Source organism: Tursiops truncatus, chromosome 2 (genome assembly GCF_011762595.2).
Source record: "Tursiops truncatus isolate mTurTru1 chromosome 2, mTurTru1.mat.Y, whole genome shotgun sequence".
Classification (NCBI taxonomy): Eukaryota; Metazoa; Chordata; class Mammalia; order Artiodactyla; family Delphinidae; genus Tursiops; species Tursiops truncatus.
This window is the reverse complement of record NC_047035.1, coordinates 25,943,533-25,961,603: the sequence shown is the minus strand read 5'-3', so window position 1 is coordinate 25,961,603 and position 18,071 is coordinate 25,943,533. Positions and strand designations below refer to the sequence as shown.

Here is an 18,071-nt window from a genome sequence, read left to right as displayed (position 1 = left end):
TCCACTACTTCAGTGATGGTGGCGGCAAAGCAGGAACAGAAACTGAAAGCATGTTGTTAACAGCAAGTCTGAACACCAACCCAACTTCCACCTCGGTGTTCTGGGCTAACCAGTGACTTGTTTTTCCCCAAACTCACCTGCTCCCTTATTCGCTATTCCTCTGGCCTTGTGCGGACAGTCCTGGCCCAGTTTGCCTCCACCAGGAATGGGGTGTGGCCAGGAATGGATTTCTGATAGGATCTGGGGTTGTGTTTTGCTTCCTCCCTCCCCATTTCCTACTCCCCTTCCATTTGCCTCCCAGGAAAGTACAAGGTTCAAACCAGGTTTGTTTGCCTTCCCTCAGAGCTCTGGGAGGGCTCCAGAGCCCTAAAGGACATTCCAGTCCCATCCCCATCCCTCTGTACCTCACAAATGCCACCAAAAAGTCAACTAGATGAATAATCGCATTTCTTCACCAGTGGGGACGGGTTCTATTTGGTGTCATAAGCGATTGTTCCCCCACGGTTTGGGACTCTCTCTTCCCCACTCTCCACAACCAGCTAAGTGTCCTGCCTTTTGAAATGATTATCAAAAAGGAAGGGAAAGAAAGAAACGTCATGAATGAGGTGAAACTTCTCCTCTGATGCATGAACTGGAAGCTGCTGGGAACTCAGTCCTGAGAACATGGATTTGTTTCCCAACCCAACCCATGTGGGTTCTTCCCACACCCCTCCTGCCTCCACTGCTGGCTCCCAGCTCTGTGACATGTTTGCTTTAAATGTGCAATAACAGTGATTTTTGCCACATCTAGCAGGCAAAGCACCCCGGTTTTGTTCTGTTTCCCCCACCCCACTTGCATTAAGTCACAGCTGCACTGGGTATCAGCATATACTCAGGGCCACAGGGAAAGGCACCAAAAAAGCATTTCTGACGATGCTATTTGCAGCTGGGGTGCGCGTCAGGGGAAAAGAGAGATGCTGAAGAGTAAACAGAAATCGCTTAGTCAGCAACTGTCCTGCCCCAGAGAGGTGAGTGTAAATAGTCTGGTACTGAAGGGGAGGGGCAGTCAGCCAGCACAGGGCCTTCTACAGATGCCACCTCTGAGGGCTTTCAAAGGCACCAGCATTTGTGTTCTGTGGTGGAAGTAGGGAGGGTGTCCCCCATGTTGGATCTGTGTGGTCTTAGCCCTAGAAAAACACACTTGCTGACTCGGGGCAGAATTAATATCAATTGAATTTATTACAAGTTACTAAGCTCCAAGGCACATTACAGTGTTCTGTTAACTACAGAAATGTATAAAGGACAAACAGAGCAGATTCTCCATGTCTAGCATTTCGCTCTACTGTTCAAAAGCATCCGTGCATCAATAAAGCAAAAACAAAACAACACGTGAAGATCCAACACATTCAGGTCAGTAGAAACAAACCAAAACATTTTCCCTCACAAACTTGCAACAAAAAACACCCACCCCCCCAACACCCCCCTTACCATTTTGCAAAGGAAACAAAAACAAAACAAAATAAAGTGAAGACTTCAACACTTGGGGCTGTTCAGAAATGAAGCTCTCACCATCTTATAGCATCATTTTTTTTTTTAGGCAGCAACACTGGCCTTGGCAAAAAAAAAGTCATTTTCTTTTGTGTTTTTCTTCCTTTCAGTGAGTGCATAACAATTACAAAAATACACACCAGCAGCAGTCGTTGCTAAAGGCTATTAATTCTGTACCTAGGCAAACACTCTGCCACCAATAAATGCTAACGAATATGATGCAAATGACCGAACCAATATTATACTGCTTAACACAAACCAGCTTATCCTTCAAATGAAGAAGTTACATACCTTTGTTTCAAAATATAGAAACATACGACGAAAATAATGTCTATACATAAGACTAACTTTTTGCAGTTTGTTATATTCACAATTCTACATCTTGGGAGTGAGGGAAGAGAGGGTCGATGTGGGTGGGGGAGGGGCCCTCTGGACGGGAGAGGAGCTGGTCTGGGGCTAAGGAAGTGGCTGTCTTGTGGTTCAAGGGTCTCTCTCCTTTTTCACTTTAACATCCCCAGCTAAGATCGTCGCGATTTCGCCCTGCATGAAGGCCCAAGGTACATTCGACCCAACCAGGGGGCATTTCTCTCCGCTGGGGCAGTACACCTCGCCGGTCGCCCCCTGGGCCTTGATACTCTCTCTAGAGCAAGGGAAGCAGAATTTGTGGCTGGGAACAGAGGGGCACTGAACGAAATGCGTGTCCTCCAAACGTTCGTGGCAAATGGTACAGCAGAGGGGCCCGCTGTTGGCCATAGGGGAATCCGGAATGTTTTGGGGGTGCACTTGGTCCATGCCCGGGTGGGTGCTAGGCGGCGGGGGCGCCACCTGTAAATTCAGGTCCCCGTTCCGTGATGCCAAGCGGCGCTGCCCGGGTACGGAGGCCGGCGACACTGGGCTACTGCTGTTGCGCCGTGCGGACGCAGTGGTGGAGTGCACAGAACTGCCATCCTTAGGCGAGTGCGCCGTGCCCAGTGTGTCTGCCACCGACATGAGGGCGGCCATGGGCGACGGGCCGTTCTGAGGGGCTGACTCGGGCGGGGTGGTCCGGTTGGAATGGGGTCCCAGGGGTGGGGGCGGCGGAGGCGGACCCCCTGCCGCATGCCCCGGCGCCGCAAAGCCCCCGGCCGACATGGTGAGCTTTAGTGCCTCGCTCTGGTTCGCCATCCACTGCTGCCTCTGCTGCTCCTCGCCCAGCTTCAGCGCGCCCTCGGCGGAGTCCGGGGGCTCGGGGGACGCCTTCCTCTTGCGCAGGCTGGCAGCTGCGCCCCGGCCCGAGGGGGCGGCGGGCGGCAGGGCCCCGGTCCCCGGGGGCGCGCTAGGGGCGCGGCTTAGACTCACCAGAGCCGTGGGCAGCATGGGGCAGCTGGCGTCCAGGTAGGGCTGGGGCAGCATGTCGGCGCCGGGCACGCCCTCCTTGAAGAAGCGCACGGCCTCGGGCAGCAGGTCTCCAAGTAGGCGCCAGTCCCCGGAGCCGTGTTTCTTCTCATACTCCAGATACTTGAAGCCGGAGGAGAGACCCCGACCGAAGTCCTTCATACAGTCCTGGTACATCTGCTTGGCCACACCAGATGCGCTGGAATACACGTTGCCCGAGCCCGTGGGGTACTCAATAAACAGCTTCAACTCGTAGTCCATACCAGGCTTGGAGACGGCGTCGAAGGCGAAGACACGGCCCAGCAGCGAGTGGTCCTTCTTAAAACGCACCTCGTAAGGCGTGCAGCCGGCCAGCGTGAGCAGCGTGTCGCGGACCATCTTGGGCTTGTTGGCCCACTCCTCCGCGCGGTTGCGTAGGCTCTCACTCAGCTCAGCCAGGGCCTCGGCGTTACGCTGCTTCTCCTTCAGCTCGCGCTCCTGGTCAGTGCTCGACACGGAGCCGGGCCTTTTGCCACCAGCACCCCCGCCCACCTCGGCCACCGACGACGAGGTCGAAGATGACGCGGAGGACGACGCGGCCGATACGCCTGGGCCGCCCCCGAGACAAGCTGGGCCCCCGGGGGCCCCGGGGGGCGCGGGCGTCGGGGGCCCACGGCTGCCCAGACCATGAGGCGGCGGTGGGGGCAGCACGGGGGCGCTGGCCGGGCCGTTAAGCAGCGTCTGCGGCAGCAGGTTAGGGGGCACGGTAAGCTGGGGGCCTCCGCCACCCCCCGGGTTGGGCAGCCCTGTCACTAGTCCACCATGCGTCCCGCGCCGAGACGCCACCGACGCCGCCGCTGAAGACGAGTTGGGGCTCTGGCGGTTCAGCTCCGGGGGTCCCTCCTCCGGTGTGGGCTTGGGGAAGCCGTTGGGGCCCCCCAGACCGTTGGGCAGCCGCGCGGAGTGGCTGCTGCTTCCCAGGCTCACCGGCGGTGGAGGATATTCGAAGCGGCTGCGCTGTTCCACCGCGGCGGCGGCGGCGGCGGCGGCAGCAGCGGCTGCGCTCAGACCATAGCGCTCCAGGCCGGACGGGGCCGCCAGCACCGCAGGCTTGGTGGAACCATCGACGTGGTTGAGCTGTTGTTGCTGCTGTTGCTGCTGCTGTGCGGCGGCCGCCGCAGCCGCCGCCGCCGCCGCCGCCTCCTTAGCCGACAGGGCCACCGTCTTGACCCCGACGGGCGGCGGCGGCCCGGGGGAGCGGCCGTCCTGGAAGCAGCCGTGCGCCCGCTTCAGCTGACGTGCGGTCTCGATCACAAACTCGATGCGATCCGCGCCCTCGTAGTTGACGCAACCGCGGCATACGGGTTCCGAGAAGTCCCAGATCATGGCCCAGGGCATGCGGGGCAGGTCGCACAGGTAGCAAGATTGTCTCCGGGACGAGGACACCTGCGCCGCCGACATGATGCGGGCCCTCGGTAAGGTAGGCCCCCGCCCCGGCTGTCTCCGCGGCGCTTTCTCCTCCCGGAGGGCTGGCCGGCTGGGGAGGGAGTACGGCTGCGGGGGAAGGAGGGGGGGCGAGAAAGTTCTGCCCCAGGGGCTAGAGGAAGCGCGAGTCTCCACCGCCCGCGCAGCGCCTCGCTGCGGGGGCTCCACCGCCCGGGCAGCGGACGAGTTCAGCCCGCTCCTCGCCCCCACCTCCTACTGCGGCTGTTTCGTCGGGAGGGGAGCTCAGGCGCCTTCTTCCTGGTGTCGCAGACCCGGGCTGGAAGCTCCGGGCCCGGGGGGAGGGGGCGAGGGTGCCGGGTGCTGGCCGCCGTTGGTTCTTGGCCCCCTCCCCGGAGTGGCTGGTGCCTGGAAGCTCGAAAGGGGTTGTCTCTTCCTCTCCCCTGGGGGGGACCCCCTACGACCTGCGTCCTCTCCCCGCCAGGCTCTCTGGGACGAAGGGTAGAGGGTTCAGTGCCACCCGGTGCCCGAGTCCAATCTTGCTGAAGTCGCTGCTTCCCCGGAGGACCGGGAGAGGGGTTGGCAGCCGAGAGAGGAGCTTCTCCCCTCTCAGCGTCGGCCGTTCCGCTGGCGTTAGCTGGGTTTGCACGGCCGGAGGGAGCCGCCGCGGCCACTGCTTCCAGGACGCACGAGAGCAGAGGAGAGGAGCGCACGCACGCAGGCTCCCGCCGCCCCCAGGCCTGGCGGGCGCCCGGGCCCCCGCGGCTGGCGGCGCTCACGTTGGCTGTAGGGCGCTCGCGCGGCGCCTCGACCCGGGTCGCATCCCTTCCCGCTCGCACTCGCCCGGAATGTGGGGTTGTGATTGTTACTCTACGTTCCGGAGGCGCGGCTCGGCGCTCCCGCTCGCGCTGCGGCTCGCGCTGTCCCGGGCTCGGCCGCGCGGGATGCCGCCCAGGCGGAGCGCTGACGTCACCGCCATGCTCTGCACCAGTTCTCCCCCCTCCCCTTTACACTTCCTCTGTGGAGCCCACTTGTTGCTCGGGAAAAGCGCATGCGCGGCAGGGCGCCCAGATTCCTCCCAGTCGGCCCCTCCTCCGCGCCTCCGCCCTCCCCTCCCCCTTCGCTGTGTGTGTACAACAGCTGAGGCCCAGCGAGCTAATGCTGGAAGACCAGGGTTGGGGGTGGAAATTAAACAGACTATGACCTTTCCTTTCTCCGCCCGGCTTTCCCAAGTTAAAACGCGTTTGAAAACCACAAGCGTCGTTTCCGATCCCGCTCCCCACCCCACTCCGAGCAGTGAATTTAAATGTCCTGTTTCAAGATTTTCGCTGTGAATTTCTTAAGGGTATTACCCATTACATCTGCAATCAAACCTCCCCCCCCCCCCCCGGTATGAACGTCACATTCATTGCTACCACTGATGCCGAAGCACCTGCAAAATTAGCTGTTTTCCAGTCTTTCAGAAACTGCCTTTTCGCTTTGTTTTTGTGCCCTGGTCTCGGAACCTGAGCTTCAGCGACGGAGCTAAATGAATTCAGGGTGAGATACCCCTCCCCCAAGCCGTACTCTAAAAATTTTGGCTGAATGTCTAAAGAAGCTATGAGCACCCGGAGGCCTTTAAGGAAAACAGTCTACTGGCTGCGCACAGCTGCATTTGGGGGCAGGGAGGGGGAGGTGCTGGAGAGACCAAACAGGTGAGTGGTTTCTTCGGGATTGATAAAAGAAAGTGGGGGCAGCATTTAATAATGTTGATATATCTTTGTAAAGCACAGCCACAGTTTTCAAAGTTCTTTCTTGTGTGCTGTGATTTCATCCCATAGTGCCCCAGATGGCTGAGCAAGGCCCTGCTTTCTTTTCCGTTACAAGATCACCTCTCGTCATTAGTGTTTATTGCAGAACAGATATGTTGGTCAAAGGGCTAGTTGGGGCATTTCAACTGATTCTTCCAAATATTGGGCCTACTTTTTTTTTTTTTTTTTCCATGAAGATTGAGCTAATCCTGGGCGAGGCTGGAGAGGGGTGGCAGTATAATGGAATTTCAGGTTCTGAAGCCTGGCACACTAGGTTGGAATTTCCTCTCTGTCACTTACTGGCTTTGTGACCTCGAGCTAGTTACTTACCCTAACATGACCTCTGTTTTCCACCTGTAAAATGGGATCAGAGCTCCCAACTTATTAGGACTGTTTGAGATTCCATTTTGTTTCTCGTTGTAACCGGAGGCAACTCACTGAGACTTGCTGTGGGCCAGGCACTGCTAGGTGGTTTACTTGCATCATCATTAAACTCAGTATTATCTGCAAGGTAGATTCTATTATTAACTCTGATTTACAAGCTCAGAAAACAAGGAGGTTAAATAACTTGCCCAGGGTCACACAGCCATTAGAGACAGAACTGGGATCTGAATCTAGTAAGTCTGCTTTGAATGGTGCCTTGACAAGCTTAAGTTCTCAGAGGTGGTTTGGGGTGCTCAAATTTTCCATCAGCGCCCCCCCATTTGTTACAATACATACAATCTCACGTAAAGTGCTATACAATTACATCTTCATAACCAACCCCGATGCTCCCCTTCCAAACAGATTGTGCCATTAGATTTTTCCATATACAGAAGTTGTGGATCTGCCACTGCCACAGACTGTAGCATAAATGCGCCGTACAGTGTGTAGAACACAGTGTCAGGTTCACAGGAAGCCATCGGTAAGGGTTGGTTATTATGAGTGTTGATATTAATGTTGATACTATTGCTGGTTAACGTGTGGAAGTACTTTGCAAGTTGCATAGAATGTAAGGATCCCTACTCATCACTACTATTACTACTAACTGTAATAAAGTTCAGTTGAAGCAACAAGAAGTGTTTGTTTTATTTATTTAGTTGCACCGGTTCTATATTTGCAGCATGCGGGCTACATAGTTGTGGCATGCAAACTCCCAGTTGCAGCATGCATGTGGGATCTAGGTCCCAGACCGGGGATCGAACCCAGGCCCCCTGCATTAGGAGTGTGGAGTCTTCTCCACTGCACCACCAGGGAGGTAAGTCCCAAGAAGTATTTATTTTTATTTTGACACTTGACCTTCAGAACCTGTTTTCCGCATCCAGCCCTCCCCAGCACCCCTATTTCCCACTCATTCTGGGGCCCTAGGTGCAAAAGAAGGTGAGTTTTTAAGGATAGGGAGAAAGGGGGAAGGAAGAGCCCTAGGGAGCCCCTCTTTCATCTCAAAGCAGCCAGATTTCAGTTTTTGCAAAACAGTGAGCTCACTGTGCACTCCCCAACAATAATAAACTTTATCTGGCCGGCTGGCTCCCGGCAGTGATTCCTCTGTAAAGAGCTGCTGGGAGCATTGCCTCACCCTCCCAGACGTCAACCCTCCCCACACCACAGCTACCCTGGAGTGAGTCAAAACATAGGGCTAGGAAATGGAGTGACATTCCCACCAGCCTGGGGCTTGAGGCTGCTCAGCTCTGGCTTGGCTGGTTAATGTTCCTTTATATTAATATTTATTCAGTCTGTCCCTTTATTAAACCAGAAATACTGAAGAAAGCAACTTAGCCCCAACCCTCTAGCCAGGCTGCTAGAGAAAGCAAGTCGGATTCTGTGTCATAGTGTTATATTTGGTATGCACACACATATGTCTCCATCTCCTTGTCTGTCTCTTGTCTTTGCTGTTACTAAAGGAGATATATATATATATATATACACACACACACACATACATGCTGGGTGTCTTCAGACACACAGTTAGAAATAAACATGCATTTAAACAAACTTCCATTACAGTCTCATAATGCTTTAATTTAAAAGGCATAGCTCTCTGGATATCCTTCCCCCTCAAAGAATCACCATCACTTGTGGTGATAAATTTCTTCTTAACTGCTTGTCTGAGATGGCTCCGTTTGGGGACGTGTCAGGGATTATGAGAGGCAAGAACACCAATATTTAGGAGATAAATTTCCCTTGGTGAATTCCATGTGACAATACTGCGTCCACAAAGGGAAGTAACTGAGCAAGGTGGGGGGGGAGGGGGGCTTCAACCTAAGACACCAGGTGGAGAGACCCACAGATGGGACTGAACGCTGGCGGTGGGGTCTGGGGACTGGCAGAGTCAGGGATCAATCTGGCGCAGGGGGAATGCCTGCAATCTTCCCGAAGTTCCTTCCAACAGTTGCTCTCTCCACCCCCCACTCAGCTTGCCATCTGAGCTGGCATTCTCGGAGGACCCAGCTTTAAACTGGAGCAAAAGGTCAGCTCTCCACTTGGCCTTTCCGGAGGCCACAGCCCAGCGTTAGGGGTGAGAAGGTTGCAGCGGGCTCACGCACCTCGAAGCTCCCTGCAGTCTCCCTCCTGTCCTCCTCCCTCCCCGCCCCCGCCGGTTTGTGGCAGAGATGAGGGGGGGGGAACTGCCCTGGCATCCTGCAGCCAGCTGGCTCGGCCTTCGAGGAGGCCAGGCTTGAACCTCGCGTCACCCCACTGCAACGTGTGGGCCAAGCTCTCAGGCAGGAGAAAGGCCTTTTTTGGTAACGCTCAAGCCCGCAGTAAGCAGGACCCGGTTCTTCGGCCCGCTAGAGACGCCTCGAAGTAGATGAAAACAAACGTGTGGGCTGGGCCCTCCTCTGGCCTCTGCCAGGGCCCCCATCCCCACGCCAGGAACCCCCCGGGCGCTGTGGGCGTGGAGGAATCAAGTCAGCACTGTGATTTACACATTTACTCCCAGGCCGCTTCCGTGGCGGAAGTATTTGCCTTTTCCTAAAGGATTAATTCTGGTATTAAAAAAAAAAAAGGATTAATTTAGGCCAGGGCATACGGTTACGCAAGAGCCACTAGACCGTGAAATCCCAGGAACAACGTGATTCGCTAAGAACCCCCGGGGAGGGGAGGCTGCGCCGCCCGCCAGGACCTGCCCAGCCTGGGGCGCGCGGGCAGCCGGGCGCTCCGTGCAAAATTGGGTGGAAGGGAAAGGAGGACGTAGCGGTTGGTGCTGGCACAGCGGCCGCTGCGAGCGATCAGATCTCCGACTGCTTTCTTCCTGAAGGGGCGGGGAGCAGGGAAGAGAAGAAAGGCGGGGGGAGTCGCGTCTGGTTCCTGCTTTCGCCGCTTCCTCTCCTAGCCAGCGTGCCAGGGCACGGGGGAGCCCAGCGCTGTCCTCAGCAAAAGCCGGTGTGTTTTTTCAAGTTCAAAAGTAAAGGAACCCTGGAATGAGTCTCCCAGGGACCAGGCCTAGCGGGAAAAAAGGGGAAGCGCCAGACAGGGGTGCTATTCACCGACCCGTTTGGGTTGAAACAAACACCCACACCCCAAGAAGTGGGGTAGTCGGGAAGGACTTGGAGGGCGAGAGTAGGCGGAGAGGCTGGCGGGTGGCCGTCAAGGCCACAGGTGCTCACACCCTCAGACCCTCCCGCCCCACCCCGCGTGCGTCTGGGCCTCAGCAGAGAGCCAGAGTACCAGCGGGTTCCTACCGGCCCCGCACCAGAGCTGGGGATTTCCACCGCCCGGCTTCGGAGACCCGTCGCCGCCGGCGCTTTCCTGCTGGGGCCGCCAGAAGGCGGGGCCTCGGAGCGGGAAGCCCTCCCTGCTGCTTCACTGTCCCTCGGTCAAGTCAGGTACAGGCGGGTAGCCATCACTGCTGTCCCTGGTTGGGGCGGATGGGCCAGAATCGCCAAGTATTTTGACTTGCCTTTCTTAGCTGGGCGGTTCAACTCGAAACCCAGGAGACAGGGAGGAAAAGAGGGCGCTTAGCATTGAGTACGTATTTACATTATGTTGTTCAGCTTGGACTTGGCCGACCCTAAATAGCTGTGTGACCTTGAGCAAATCACTTGGACTTCTGTTTCTTAATCTGTAAAATGGGAATAATTGCACTGCCTCATTGGTCTGTGTGGGAGATAAATATTATAATGTACTCAATAAAATGGAAAAGATTAGGAACAATATAATGACCAACATTTGTCTAGAGCTCCGAAGGGCATTCCCAGACATTATCTCACCAATCTGCACACCAGCCCTGTGAGGTAGGTGTTACTTTCATCACCCTCCTGTATAGGTGAGGAAAGCAGGTCCAGAGCTAGTCCGGAATTGTTGGAAACCAAGTTCTCTGGCTCTAAACTCAGCGTTCCTTCTTCTGTTCCACGGTGCTAGCCTTTTGGGGGGTGGGAGTGGAGGTGGGGGGTGTCCTAGCTGTCTGTAAGGAACTACAAGAAAGTAAAACTCCCACAGGAGTGGCAAGTGAAGAATGCCACTACTGTCCTAGTAGATGTGAGATTATGCATAAATTAGCACCAGTTTGGGGGGAGTTAAAATCAGTCACCATTCAGCTTTGAGCAAAATTGTGTAGCTATGATTCCCTGGCATCCCCTGAGACCTTCCTGGGTTTTCTATACCCTGGCCTTAGGCGGAGGTGATGGAGGAAAATCTGAAGCTCTAGAACATAGCAAAGCATCTAGGAACTCACTGAGTTACCCTTACTGAGGATAGCTACGTTTTGGAGGACCCCAGGCTGCATGATGAAAGGGAAGGAAGGAAGTGGAGAAGGTGCACTTTATGGTGGAAGTAGCCTCTTTCCAAAACCACAGATCACATCACACAAGTAACAAACTCTGGTTCTCAACGAATTCAGGTCCTACTGACTATGCACTCACACAATAAGTACCGTCCTGCACTTGGGCTGGGGGCCACTTGACTATGGCAGACTACCTCTCAAAGCACTTCTAGCCCAGGAGAGGCATATACCCTGACAGGCAAGCCTGGCCTAGGTATCACTGGAGCCAGAAATCAAGGGAATAAGATAGACCTCAACCCTGAGCCATCTAGAGGACCACCATCTAGATAACCTGAACTTCCCTCTCTGGCCAGCCCCAGAGGATCCACGCCTGATGTGTCCCTATGAGTGTGAAGCTATTCTCATCACATTTTGTTTCAAAGCTGAAACTTGGGTGCCAGATGGCCTGGTGGGTTTCCATTTCCCAGCTCCTAATCTTGTGCCCTTCTGTTTGCCATTCATTAGGTTATTCAACTATTTAATTAGAGAGCACTTTCTCTCTCAGTCATAGGGATCTAATGATGAACCAAGCCAGATTGGCTCCAGCCCAGAATCTAGAAGCTTCCATTTCCTCCTAGGTGTCCTCGTTTCCTGAAGCAATAGCCCCAAAGCCATCAGAAACAGTGTTCGTACAACACTCCCACCAGCCACATGACTGACTTAGAGCGATCTGCTTATTCTCTCTGAGCCTCAGTTTCCTCACCTGTCAAGTGTTGATATTAAAACCTGTTTTCCTTACTTCAGGGGCTTGCAGTGAAAATCTGTATGTTAATACCTAGGGGTGTAGAAAGGCAAGTGATTGTCAGGAGTCTCCTTTCCAGCGTGAAGCCTTTCTAGGTAAAATAGCTGGAAAAATGCAGGGCTGATCCACACTCTTCCTCGTGCCTTTAGTGGGTTTCCTCCCGGCCAGCCCAGCATCTCTGTTTTTCTGGGCTGAGGACAATCAAACAAATAGTGACTGCCTCTGGACCTAAGAGCCAGAGGGAGACAATAGCAAGGTAGGCTGTCTGCTCCTCTCTCCTGGACGGACGAGGACTTCCCATCCCCGTCCCGCAGCAGTTGGATTTATTCGGGGCTTTTACTGTTCTGTTTTGGTCAATTTGGAATGAAAAGAGGCAATGACCTCTTCTTTAAAAAAACAGAACTAGGCAGGAAGTGTGCTGGGCCTGAGTGGCAGGGACTAAGGGTGTAATTACAGGTTTTTTTGTTCAGCATTTTCATGTAATTAAATCCAAAGGAAAGCGAGCCTGGCGAGGCTGCTTGGATGCAAGGAAGACAAGAGAGGTGTGTGTGGGGGACGGGTAGGAGAGGCAGGTGAGAAAAGGGTTTGCTTTTCAGGCTGAGAAGAAGCGGGTTTCTCGCCTTTATTAATATTTTTACACTCCTTTTCCAAAAGGTAGCCGATTATTCATCTTTTATTCGGTGCCACTGCACTCTCCTCGGTGATATTTCCCAGCCGCGCGCAGCGTTCTCGGCACTGATTTCCCTTCAACCGTAGACTCTCCCCCTCCCCACTTTTTCATATCGCCGCTTTCTGCCTGGTTGCCCACACAATAAACCCACGGCAAAATCCACAGCTAGTGTTCTTGCCTACGGAGTTTCCATACCAGCGACCTCTGACGCCGCGAAATAGTCCCTCCTTTTGTTTTGAACATCTTCTGGCTTTCCCTGTGCAGCTTTACGGTACTTCGACCACCACCGCCCCACCCAACCTTCCCCGCGGCGGCCTCGGTTTCTCCGGTGAGCCGCTCTCAGCACAGGAGCCCCAGGTGTGCCACGCCGGAGCATCCGAAATGGGTCTGAAGCCTTGGGGCACGCCGGCTCCCCTCCCCTCTCCAGCCCCTGCCCGAGCCCTCTGACGTTTCCTGGACGCTGTGAACCGGCAGCAAGAATGGATCCACTCTACTCACATTTTTAAGGCCAGGAAACCTGACCCACCCCAAAACCACGCGCTCCAAAGGAAGGGCAATTGCATTTTCCGGGAGGGCGGGCCTGGAGAGCCCCCTCCTCTCCTCCTCCTCCTCCCGCAGCCCCACCAACAAGGCCCGGAGATTACCGCCCGCCCACCCCTTAACGCCACCTTCACCTACTCTTCCCAAGAACAGATTGTTTATCAGAACGGGCAGCCAAGAACCCTACTCCTGTTTCTGGCCTCTGCCAGACATTAATCACACTTGGGAAAGTCAAGAACTTAACTGTGTGGGGCGGGGCGGGGGGGGGGGGCGAGTGGGGAGGGTAGTTAAAAGGAAAGACCAATAATTTTGACATTTGACAAACTGACCAAATTGGTGCTACCTTTCCCCTCCTTTATTTTAGAATGTCAGCGCAGAGGACTGAATTATATTCCATTATATTCCATATATTCCATTCCCACTGCCTCTACCCCCCATATTTCCCCTCCTTCATGTTTGATGCTTTAATAGTACTGACTGGCTTTTAATTCTGATTAATATTTTCAGGGGTGTGTGTGTGTGTGTGTGTGTGTGTGTGTGTGTGTGTGTGTGTGTGTGTGTGTGTGTGTGTGTGTGTGTGTGTGTGTGTGTGTGTGTGTTGGGGGCTGGAAAGACACATTCACAAACCTGACCACCTGACAGATCCCCCCTTTTCATCCTTCCCTTTGAAATGACATCTAGATGGACTGTGGGGGGGATGAAGAGAGGAGGCATGGAAAAAAGGGGAGGGGGAAGCAATTTATGTGCTTTTCTAAGGCAGCTAGTAAAATTCCTAGGGGAGAACAAATGCCAAAATTGACTGTCTTGGTGTGTTTTAGACCAGATCGTCAGGGTGAATCACATCAGTACTTTGCACTGGACCTGCAGCCTGCAAGCCAGGGACGGGCACACAAAACATCCCTGCGGCTGGGAGGTATCCTTCTGAAGGAGGCAAGAGATAGATATTTGCTCTTGCCAGGTTCTTCTCCACCAGGATTTTTTCTCAAATTCATTGCAAGATGGATTTAAAAAAACAGTCTTGATAAAGAAAAACCAGGGGGGCTTCCCTGGTGGCACAGTGGTTGGGAGTCTGCCTGCCAATGCAGGGGACACGGGTTCGAGCCCTGGTCTGGGAGGATCCCACATGCCGCGGAGCAACTGAGCCTTTGCGCCACAACTGCTGAGCCCGCATGCCTAGAGCCCGTGCTCCGTAACGGGAGAGGCCACCACAATGAGAGGCCTGTGCACTGCAACGAAGAGTAGCCTTCACTCGCCGCAAGTACAGAAAGCCCGTGAGCAGCAACGAAGATCCAACGCAGCCCACCCCCCTCAAAAACCCCCCCCCAAAAAAACAGGGGTAGAAAATGCCCCATAAAACATGGCCCCCAAAGGGAAGGTGCAAAACCCATTTGATCCAAGATATAGATATCTCCACCCTGGATTTTTTTTTCCTTTGCTTTACAACTCTGCAGACATCAGGTTAGCAAAAGGTAATAAATAGTCCTTGCACAGCAAGGTCTGGACTAGTGAAAACAGTTTACTGAAATTAATGGGCCTCGTTTGAACCAAAACCTCCACTTTGGAATTAATGCCAGACATAGTTTTCCTGAACTCTTTCCAACCGCCTAAGCAGCAGACAATTTTCATTCTATTTGTGCTGGAAAATAAAGCCCGGGCCCTTGATCTTAGTGTAGATTATGATTTAAAAAAAAAATATTTAGCACAGTGAACGCTATGCCAATTTCCAGTTTCTGCTGGTAGAAGCCCTTGTGCTCTGGGCTGTGCTTGACAGAAGTTATCTGGTAAACTTTCCATTGAAAACCATCTCCAAGCTCTCTCCCCATCGGTGGCCTCAGAGCTCTCACCACGACACCCGAGAGATTCAAGGAAAGCTCCAGAAACAGACTCGGTTCTCAATAACAACCCTTTTCCCCAGGGCTCTTGGAAAGGCTGGATCTGAACAACACTGCCTGCATGACCTCAATTCCCCACCCAAAAGGAAGCTCCAAAGCACCCAACCGAACCCCCCACCCCCCGCCGCCCGGGCCCCGGAACTCAGGGTGTCTACAGTTCTGAAGCTGCTTTTATTTTTATTAATGTATTTTTAAGGCTGAAAGGCACACACGCACACACCCCACATAGGTTCACACCCAGTGGTTCTGGCAGGTACAGCGGAGACCCGGTGCCCCGGCTGTCAGTGTCTGATCCCAGCCGGCCCTCCCTCCCCCAATTATTAATAAAAGCCCTGTCATGGGTAGCCGGCGTTCTGGTTTTCATTGTACAGTCTGCACTGGTGACACAGGACATGTGGAAAATTTTGAGAGCACTGCGGTGAATGGCGTGGAGGGGGAGCGTGAGCGGGGGGAGGGGAGGGAGGGGAGCGAGTTACTTTTTAGCTTCCGCTAAGTACTTGGCAGCTCTCCAGACCCGGAGGATTCTGGGAAACGAAAGCCTCCCCAGTATAAACCGCCAGCTTTAAGCAGCCCTGACAGTTATGCTCCTTCCAAACTTGGCAGCCGTTCAAAGTGTTCTTTCATTTGAAATGCTGGAAGCCTGCCATGTGCAATGCAGATTTGCTGTGCCTGTGCGCAGAAGGAACTGATAAATGCCGTTGCGGTTGCCATGGGGACAGGAGGCTATCAGAATGGCCTTGTGATCCGCAGCCTCTCAGCTCGGCAGGCTCTCGCTCTGCCTCCCGCCCCTCCTCCCTCTAGTCAGTGAGATGGTGAAATAAATGTTCTGGAAAAAGATTAACCCTCCCCGCTCCGGTGCCGAAGCCGAAGCGGAGATTAACCCCTAGGCACTTCCCTGGCCTTCAATGCCAACCGGGACCACCGGCCTCGGCACCGTCCTTGGGCGGGTCACCAAACTCCCCACCAGCCACCCAAGCAATCCCCTCCCCAAGCCCTGCTTCCCGCTCCCTGGGGGCTCTCACAAAGCTGTGTTTTTAATAGAGCTTTTCAGTAAGCCCAAGTCTAAGTCTTTGAGTCATCACAACCCGGATGTAAACACGGCAGCCCTACATTCTGCACAGTTTGCATGTATTTTATCTTTTTAATAATATTTAGCTGGCAACTTAAAACAGCAAGAATGCCAGATATTTTAGCCAGCAACTTACATCATACAGCATCCATCTTGGGGAGAGTGGCTGCCTGTCCTTCCCTTGTTCTCTCCCTACCCTGAGACCTCAGGAAATCTAGGTCTTTCTGAAGGCACGGTATTGCAGCAACCGAGTCCCTTAGAACCATGGGCTTTAGAATGAGCATGACATCACCCTGGGCAACAACAGAGGATACGTTCCTGTCTGAGACAAGACATCGGGTGATTGGAGGTGAAACAGGTCTTTCATTTACGCTGAGTGTTAGGGTGTGCCTGTCTGGATGGCTGGCCGCTCCCCCTCCCCCCGCCCCCGCCCCCACCCCCCGCCCATTTTGCACAAGCTGCTATTTGAAATACAGTCTGATTCAATGTACAGAAACAAAACAGCACACTCAGATTTGGTACATGTTCAGGTCTATAATGCCAACTCTCCGGGTGGCCTGTTTAATGGGGGGAAAAAATGAAATACTCCATTCCAGCCAAGGCCTGTGGAGGCCAAGGAGGTTTAGCGATTTATTTACATTGAGCAGTATTCCCTCTCAACCCAACTCGCTATTTCCTGAAGGTTTCCTGAACCTAAACCTTCGTTAACATCCCAGGAAGAGAACATATTTTTCCTGTGGCTTTCAATATTTTCTGCTAAATATATTTCAGCACAGTGTTTATCTAGGGTTTCAGCTTTCAGACCTTTATGTACTTTTGACACCTTGAGGCTGTTCCACTGAAAAATGGTATATGTTTATTAAAGAGGACTTTATGTGCTGGGCGTTAGGCAGCAGGAATTTCTGTTGGGTCTGTCTGTATAATGAAGGCTTCAGGATAAGATCCAAGTCGGAGGCCTGTTTGGTTTGTGAAGCCCTTTTGACAAAGTGGGCTCCACATAGCTCACTCAGACCCTTGAATACCACAGAAGGTTGAACCAAATGAGGTATTTCTTCATACGTGCACGGCTGACACGGAGGCCGGCCGGCCAGGAGAAAGACGGAAAACGCCCCGGCTTCCTGGGGCTAAGCTGCAGCGTCTTTTAACCGCCTCTCTCTGGGCGTCTGCTTACGATTGTCATGGCAGTTCTGGCCAGGGCATTCTGTTTCGCTGGAATTTCCTTACTTCGAGGAGCCCCTTCCAAATAAATATATTAATCAATAAAAACCATCTGCTTCACCTTGCCAGCAGGCGCAGAGCTGGCTGGGTTAGTGCTGAACGTGATTTTTAGGAGCAGTTGGCTCTTGAGATGTTTCCAGGTGGTTTTTGGCTTGGAATTAAACAGGAGTTGGAGGCAATAATCAGGTGATTGAGAAAGTCCCTCTCTCTGCCCCATCGTCACCCCCATACCACCCTCTACTCGGCCCCCACCTTCCCCAGAAAATCCAGGCAGCTGAGTTTTTGGCTCTCACAGCTGCTGAGCTCTGGCAAGCCAAAAGCATATTTTGTGGTGGTGATTTCTTTCTCAGGTTGACCGGCGTGTTTCTGCACTGAGCGCAAGGGCTGTTTCCTGACTATGTGCGTGAATCAGAGGCTGGATTTTTCATCTAGGGCTTCTGATAACAGTTTTAAGCTGGAAGGAACAAAGAAGATCATGATGAACCCCTATCATCAGGGTCCAAAGATAAAGAATCTATCCAAAGAGCCGGCTGCATAGAGCTCAGATGTACGATGTCGCGCTTTAGCCACGCCCAGAGCAGCCCGTGCCCCCAGAAGGTGGTTCCCGCACTCACACTTCAGACACTGTCCCCCACCTTCCTCCCTCCCTCTCTCTCTCTCTCAGTGTCCTTGTGGTGTCTGCTTCTTTGTTGCCTTCAAAAGTTCTTCCTTTTTTCAACCTTCCTCTCCCAAATGGGAGGATCCGAAAAAGCCATTTTGGGGCCCTTGAATGTCTTTCCAGATGGAGGCATGCCCTGAGATTCAAAACAGCCTAGACACTACCCAGTTCTGCCCATTACAGCGAGATGACGAGAGAGGGGAGTCGGTGGTGTGGCCCCTCAGTCCCAGGGCCTGAGGAGCCAGCTTCCCAGAAGTCCATGGATTAGGAAGGTCTGCTTCAGGGGCTGCCAGGGAACAACTCCCTTTTGTTTTGCTGGCTAGCATGTGACCAGAATGCTGCCAGCTAATTTTAACCCCACCAAAGTACTGCTGGAAAAAAAATAAAAATACAGCAACAACCAGAAAAATGGTCTTGCCTCTGGAGAGAGA

General features: G+C 53.5%; 1 protein-coding gene across 1 annotated transcript; it reads right to left on the bottom strand.

The window, feature by feature from the left end:
- Positions 1 to 1,194: 1,194 nt before the first annotated feature.
- On the bottom strand, positions 1,195 to 7,172 carry IRF2BPL (interferon regulatory factor 2 binding protein like). Its single transcript, XM_033850808.2, has one exon. It carries the CDS (start codon positions 4,339 to 4,341, stop codon positions 2,008 to 2,010), a length of 2,334 nt encoding a protein of 777 aa, XP_033706699.1. The 5' UTR covers positions 4,342 to 7,172; the 3' UTR covers positions 1,195 to 2,007.
- Between the last annotated feature and the right edge of the window lie 10,899 nt (positions 7,173 to 18,071).

What these genes read in the sequence shown, in the direction of transcription:
- IRF2BPL (XM_033850808.2), bottom strand. Translation starts at nt 4,341, where the DNA reads ATGTCGGCGGCGCAGGTGTCCTCGTCCCGGAGACAATCTTGCTACCTG.